This window comes from Gekko japonicus, unplaced genomic scaffold, assembly GCF_001447785.1.
Source record: "Gekko japonicus isolate JY-2015 unplaced genomic scaffold, Gekko_japonicus_V1.1 scaffold8, whole genome shotgun sequence".
Classification (NCBI taxonomy): Eukaryota; Metazoa; Chordata; class Lepidosauria; order Squamata; family Gekkonidae; genus Gekko; species Gekko japonicus.
Genome location: NW_015167057.1, coordinates 1,684,998 through 1,692,690, shown reverse-complemented (window position 1 = coordinate 1,692,690; position 7,693 = coordinate 1,684,998). Strand labels below are relative to the sequence as shown.

The following is a 7,693-nucleotide window of genomic DNA, read 5'->3' as shown; positions in this document are numbered from 1 at the left end:
GGGTAGGGGAAATGATGTCATACAACTTGTTGATGTCAGATCCTGGTGGAAACCTGGATGTGACGTCAGGAATATCCAAAAAGTCCAGAGCATCGGCTGACATCATGTCTGGATTTTTGCCCAAATGTGACATCAGTGTATTGTGTGGCGTCGTGTCCATCCTGTGCCTCTCCCCAAAAGTTCTGGGGGGGGGGGCAGGTCCTGGCCAGCAGGCAACCCTAGGGAGAGAAGAGGCTCATGATGTATCCACACATGGTTGGATATTCTGCCATTGTTGCTGTCCAGCAGTGATTCACAACAGAGTTGCCAATAATTGTGAAAGTATAACAAAAGTGCATCATCTAGCAATGCGTTGGTACCTCTGTGTTTTCTCCTATAGAAGAAGCAGCCTCCTTGCATGCAAGAGAAACGTAGAGTAGGGTAGGGGAGTGAGGTTTAAAACAGCCGTCTCGTCTGTCCCCAGTGTCATCAGACTGATTCTCTTTTGTCCCCTGTGACTGATTTGACCATTTAAAAAACAGGGCTGCCAATCAGCCCGGAGAAAAAAATGTCCCTTTATGTGTGGAAATGGGCCGTAGAGGCTTTGCATGGCACGGAGGTAAATAATATCCCATTAAGCTTTTGTCAGAGGGACAGGACTTCCCCCCCCCCTCCAGGCCAAATGGCAACCCAGAGTTCCGTTCTGTGTTACCAAGTAAGACAGCAGAGGCACACAGAGATCTGTCCGTAAATGATGATCCGCAAACGTGCAGGACTTCTTTCCCTTACCGATTTGAAAAGCCTTTCTATTTCCCGGAAATACTGTTAAAAACTTTTGTTTTCATTCGGGCTGCCTTTTAGTGGCCCAAGTTAAGGGGACATTGGCTCCAAATGGTGAATATTCCACCCTGAGCCCAACGAACAGGCTGAGGCAGAGCCGGAATGTCCTGAAAGGGGGTTGCCAGACGAGTGCCAGAGTCAGCTGGGTTGGAGAATCTTGTGCGTAGGAGTCGATTTTGACTAGCCCCCGGGACACAAAGTCGGTGCGAGCACAGCACAGAACTGCCTCTGCTCAACTAAATCCAGAGAGAGGCTGAGGAGTGAGTGGGCCGGATATGAGCAGCTCACATCCCCTTGAACATACATAGAGTCATGGAATGTTAGAGCTGGAAGGGACCTTGCAGGTCATCTAGTCCAACCCCCTGCACTCTGCAGGAGCATGGCCGAAAGATAGCCCTACAAGTGCACTAGAAACAGATCTTGCTTGGTGTTGCCTGCCGTGGCTGGCAGCTGTTCTTCAGGGCCCCAGGCCGAGAGGGGTATCCCCTAGTCCCGACCAGTGTTCCCTCTCAGCTGAGCTAGTGTGAGCTAGCTCACAGCTTTTTAGCCTTCGGCTCACACATTTTTGTCTTCGCTCAGGGAGGATGGCTCCAGAGCAAACTGATTTATGCAGGAGCCAAATTGCTCGCTCACAATTTTAATTCCGGTAGCTCAGAAAGTCGAACTGTTGCTCACAGGACTCCACAGTTTAGAGGGAGCATTGGACTCCCATCTTGCCTGAGAGCCTTTTAACAGGAGGTCTCAGGAACTGAACCCAGGACCTTCAGTGGGCAGAAGGTGTTCTCTGCCCCTCCTGCTCTCTTTCCCCGGGCGGATTAAGGGCCAAACGAGGCACCGTGTTTTCTAACAACTCGGGTCCAGGTGACCCAGGCTCAGCCCATGTTCCCTGCAGCCACACAGCAGCCAAGGGGAGGGGCATTTTAAAAACCCACAGGGGCCAGATTCGGCCTGGAGCCGCAGTATGGAGCGAGGAGGGGCTTCTGTCTCCCCTAAACCATTTCCCCAAGTCAAAACTACTCTGGTGAGGAATTATTTGGCCCTTTTGGCATGTCTGTGTGGAGCATTCTGGGAATGTAGCTGATTCTAAGGATTGGTCTCATCTTAATCTGCGCCTTGACAGTACCACTTCACACTGGAGGGTGGGGGAGTGCGTGGCTGAATGGTCTTCCCCACCCCTCCCCAAATTCCCATGTAGAGAGGACCCACACACCACATGAATATGAACACAGGAAGCTGCCTTATACAGAATCAGACCATCAGATGGGGGAACTGATGGACTCCATCAAAGTCAGTATTGTCTACTCAGAAGAGGAGAAGAAGAGACTGGATTTATACCCCACCCTTCGCTACCCGAAGGAATCTCAGAGCTGCTTACAATCCCTTTCCTTTCCCCTTCCCGTAACAGACACCCTGTGAGCAGTGTTGCTTCTAAGCTGAGTTAGTGTGAGCTAGCTCACAATTTTTTTAGCCCCCAGCTCACACATTTTTGTCTTAGCTCAGGAAGGAGGGCTCCAGAGCAAACCCATTTATGCAGTAGCCAAATCGGTCACTCACATAGCTTTAATGCCTGTGGCTCACAAAGTAGAATTCTTGCTCACAAGACTCCACAGCTTAGGGGGAGCATTGCCTGTGAGGTAGGTGGCGCTGAGAGAGCTTTTTTGAGAACTGCTTGTGAGAGAACAGAGCTAAAAGAATTTGTTAACTGACCCAAGGTCACGCCAGCAGCTGCATGTGGAGGAGTGAGGAATCAAACCCAGTTCTCCCAGATTAGAGTCGGCGCTCCTAACCACTACACCAAACTGGCTCTCAGACTGGCAGCGACTCTCCAGGGTCTCAGGCAGAGGTCTTTCACATCACCTACTGCTGGGTCATTTCAACTGGAGATGCTGGGGATTGAACCTGGGACCTTTTGCATGCCAAGCAAGTGCTCTACCACTGAGCCACAGCCCCTCACCAAGAGGGCAAAGCTAGATCTCTTCTTCTTCTTCTTACCACCCAGCCATGTGAATTCAAGGGCCCCTAGCAGATGATTCGTGTAAGACAGGAGGGCACCTCTACTCCCCTAGCAGGTGACTTTCCTAAGGCCATCCCTGCTCCCTCAATTTCTCCACCGTCTCCACCTGATTTGGGATGATCTGCCGTTTGCCTCTAATGGTGCCACCCGTGCGTGGTTTCAGGAGGGGTCAGAGATGCCCATTCTGATGCCCCTGTTGGATCAGCGCCCAGGGCCGCAGATCTTCATGTACACCACTGCATTCACAGTTCTCTGCACACTCAGTTGCGGAACAGGTGGTGGTGGGGGGCTGGATTGAGGTGGGGGACGAAGACAGAATGAATTTAGAAAGTGGGGGAGCAAGTGTGTGTGGGGGGGAGCCAGAGAGTGCTGCATTTCTTTTCCGGTTGCCTTTCCAACCACAGCTGGTCTGATTGTATAAAAGACTCCCAGCCCTCAAAGCAAAAAGACTTTGCCCCCAGTCATAAGGCGCTTGTCGATGCTGTCCCCTGAGATAACAAATAATACCAGCCCCACTCCCCAAAATCACACAGGAGGCTTCCAACCCCTCCCCTGACTCTCAGCCTCACAAACCGCCCGGTTGAACTTTGTTTCCACCATGGGAGGAGGTCCCCCCCCTCCCCCCCTTGACTACGAGCAGGAAACTGTGGTACAATCATTCCGTTTTTGTCGTGATTAGTATGAATAAACGTTTATATAGCAGTGAGCAAATTTGCTTTTTCAATCTCTTATCTTGTTTGCCTTCATGAGGGCCCAACTGAGGTAGGTAAAACGGGAGCACTCCCAGAAGGGCTCTTCTTATGTTCTTATGTTCTTCGTCTGACTGGCGGTCTCTCCAGTGTCTCAGGTGGAGGTCTTTCGCGTCACCTCCTACCTTTTAAGGGGAGGTCTCCAAGGATCGAGCCTGGGACCTTCTGCATACAAAGCGGGTACTCTGCCATTGAGCCATGTGCCCTCTCTTTGCATGCAATTTTTTCCCCCAATTTAGTCCCTGGTATAAAAGCTGGGGTAGGGGCTGCGGTGGCTCAGCGGTTAAGACGCTGAGCTGCAGACCGGAAGGTCTGTCGTTCGGCAGTTCGAGAACCGAGTGCCACGTGACGGAGTGAGCTCCCGTCTCTGGCCCCAGCTCTGGCCAACCTAGCAGTTCGAAAGCAAGAAATTGCAAGCAGATAAATAGGTACCACTTTGGAGGGAAGGTAACAGCATTCCATGCACCTCGGCGTTTAGTCATGCCGGCCACAGGACCACAGAGAAGTCTTCGGACAGCACTGGCTCTTTGGCTTGGAAACGGAGATGAGCACCGCCCCCCGAGAGTCGGATTCGACTGGCTTTTGAGCAAGGGAAACCTTTACTATAAAAGGTGGGAAAGGCTCTTTTTCCCCATGAACCCCTGGAGAGCCAAATCCACAGTGTACATAACAGTGAGGAAGATGGTTTGACAGGCAGCATTATATTTTTATATATAAATTAAAACCACTGGTGGTGGGGGGGAACGCTACTATACCTGTCAGGGCTGACCCAGGACAGTATGTGCAGAAATGGCATGGATCCCTCTCACTGGTTAACCCGGGACACAGTCCACTCATTGGGTCTTATGTGTGCCTTGTTTAAGTATTCGGAAGCTGAGAAAGAGCCTTACTGTGTGGCTCCTATTGATTTCATGTGCAGCAGAACGTCCAGCAGTTCTTGCACCAGGCAAGGCACAGGTTTCTGTGAGCTTGCTGAAACTGAGCTGCCCCGATCCATCGCCCGTATGGAAGAGCTCCGAGGACTATGCGTGTGCTGTTTTGACTTTCATGTCGGCAGAAAGGCAGTGCATAAACAATAAATTAATAAAATGTCCCCTGGGTCCGTCCACCACCTGAGCCTCATCCTGATCGGCACATCTTTGATTCCTTGTTTTAAATGGGGGAACTGATAAAGAAAGAGACGGCAGTTTGCTTGAAGCCCATTCCGTGAAGCTTTTGGGCTGAGTGGAGATTTGAATGCTGGTCCTTAGGCTTGGTCCACTGGGGATCTCAAGTGGGTTCCCTCTAAGCTGAGTTAGCGTGAGCCAGCTCACAGTTTTTAAGCCTCCGGCTCACACATGTTTGTCTTGGCTCAGGAAGGATGGCTCCAGAGGAACAAACACATTTATGCAGCAGCCAAATCGCTTGCTCACAACTTTAATGCCAGTAGCTCGCAAAGTAGAAAGTTTGCTCACAAGACTCCACAGCTTAGAGGGAGCACTTATGTCCCATGGCTTGGGTCCTGGGAACAGATTTCAGTGACCCCAAATTAAGCCCTACTTTGAAGGATCTCAGGCTTGGGGCCTGCTTGTAGAGAGCAGTGGAGACATTTTGAGAGGAGGGGATGTTTTTAAAACTCTCTCCTTGACTATAGTTTGGTCAGACAAAGAAACACAATCCACCAACTAACTTCTATTGGGGCTGTCCAAAATGACACACAACGTTGTGCTTTTCAGCTCATCAGAACTCCTCATCATCCCTCCTTTGGTCCTGACCACAAAACCCACATTTCTGTTTATTTAGACAATCGAGTAGCCCGCTTTCCTCCCCAGTGGAGACCTGAAGCCTCTTTCAGACGTGTGTGTAAATTACTGTCGACCCCAGCGAGGGGCTTTCAAGGCAAGCGAGAAGCAGAGGTGGCTGGCCATGGCCTTCCTCTGCAGAGCCTTTCTTGGTGGTTTCCCTTCCAAGTACCATCTCTGCTTTGCTTCCAAAACCTGACGAGATTGGGCTATACCGTGCCACGTTCTCTCCCTCTTACAAACACACCTAAGCACAAGCACTTAAAAAAATACAAATGGGATAAACGAAAGAAACAGCACAAGACCTCATCCTAGTCTGATTCTGAATCCATTGGGCTGCTTCATTTGGGGGCCATGGGGTGAGGGCCAAGAACCCTTAGGGTGTTCCTTTTTGGTTCATGCCAAAAGGGTTGTGCCAACAACCTTGGGCCTCTGGCTACACCAGGCCCTGTACCCGCAGGCAGGGATATGGAGGAGAAAGCTCAGCTGTGATGTTACGTACTGCTGCTTTCTGGTTCTTTGGTCTTTATCATTTTCTTCTCTTCCTCACCCACCACTCCATCCCCCCGCCACTGCCACCCGTGCCTTCAGAAGACATCACGCCATTCCGGAGGGGGTTCGTTCATAGCGGGAAGGAGAAGCCGGTCGACATCACCTGCCCAAGAGAAGCACGTGTCTCACCATGAGAAACCAAAGAAGGTAAAAGCAGTAGCAGCTATTAAAAGTATTGTGCTGCAAGGTCATTGGACTAATAAACAGTGGTTCACAGGGATTGATCGACATGATATTTATTTCAATGTTCAGTTGGCCTGATTGCAGAAAGAAATCCAGTGAAACAGTGAGGCATAACCAGGGCATGCACATTCAGTGTAAAAATTACTATTGGGCACAGAATTCTGCATTCGAGATATATATATGTGTGTGTGTGTGTGTGTACATATGTATACACACACACATACTGTGCAGGTATTATACAATATATAACCACCACTAAAAAGTCATATGTGTGTGTGTGTCTATGACTTTTTTAGTGCTGGTTATGTATTGTATGGAGCTGCGGTGGCTCAAGTGGTTAAGATGCTGAACTGCAGGCTGTGGAAGGTCAGTAGTTCAGCAGTTCGAGACCCGGGTGCCGCATGACAGAGTGAGCTCCCATCTCTAGTTCCAGCTCCTGCCAACCTAGCAGTTCGAAAGCAAGAAATTGCAAGTAGATAAATAGGTACCACTTTGGTGGGAAGGTAACAGCGTTCCATGCGCCTTGGTGTTTAGTCATGCCGGCCACATGACCACGGAAACGTCTTTGGACAGCGCTGGCTCTTCGGCTTTGAAACGGAGATGAGCACCGCAACCCTAGAGTCGGATTCGACTGGCTTTCGAGCAAGGGAACCTTTACCTTTTACCTTTTATGTACTGTATAATTCCTGCCCAGTTGTATGCACTCACCTGGGTGGCCCAGGCTAGCCCAGTCTGATTAGATCCCAGAAGCTAAGCAGGGTCAGCTCTGGTTAGTACTTGGATGGGACTCGCAGGGCTCTTTTTGTAGCAGGAACCCCTTTGCATATTAGGCGACACACCTCTAATGTAGCCAGTCCTCCAAGAGCTTACACTAGCCCCTGTAAGAAGAGCTCTGTAAGCTCTCGGAGGATTGGCTACATTAGGGGTGTGTTGCCTAATACGCAAAGGAGTTCCTGCTCCAAAAAGAGCCCTGGATGGGAGGCTACCAAGGAAGTCCAGGGTTGCTGCACAGAGGCATTCAATGGTTATGTATTATATAATTCCTACACAGTTGTATGCACTCACCTGGGCAGCCCAGGATAGCCCAGTCTTGTCAACTCTCAGAAGCTAAGCAAGGTCAGTTCTGGTTAGGACTTGGATGGGAGACTATGAAGGAAGTCCCAGGTTGCTTTGCGGAGGCAGGCAATGGTTATATATTGTATAATTCCTACACAGTTGTGTGCAGTGACCTGGAAGGCCCAGGATAGCCCAGTTGTGTCAGATCTCAGAAGCTAAGCAGGGTCAGCTCTGGTTAGTACTTGGATGGGAGGCTACCAAGGAAGCCCAGGGTTGCTGCACAGAGGCAGGTAATGGCAAACCACGTGCCTTTGCTTTGAAAACCTTATGGGATCGCCATAAGTCAGCTGTGACTTGAGGACTGTTTCCGCCACCACCACACAGGTGCATGCTATGTAGACCCAATGCAGATCCCTTTGAAACAGAAGGCAACCCACCCACCCCGGCCCAGGGGCTCCTGCCCCATTGCTGCTGCCTCTTGGAGAAGAGGGATTTTTTCCCACCATCCAAAGGCCCTGTATGCACATTTTTGCTGAACA

General features: G+C 50.3%; 1 protein-coding gene across 1 annotated transcript in view; it reads left to right on the top strand.

Annotated features, from left to right (window-relative positions):
• MLLT6 (myeloid/lymphoid or mixed-lineage leukemia; translocated to, 6) overlaps positions 1-7,693 on the top strand; it is a 141,183-nt gene that overhangs the window by 40,339 nt on the left and 93,151 nt on the right. Inside the window, exon 7 of the mRNA XM_015412440.1 lies at positions 5,955-6,062. Within this exon, the coding sequence (XP_015267926.1) occupies positions 5,955-6,062 (108 nt within the window). The remainder of the gene's footprint in view (positions 1-5,954; positions 6,063-7,693) is intronic.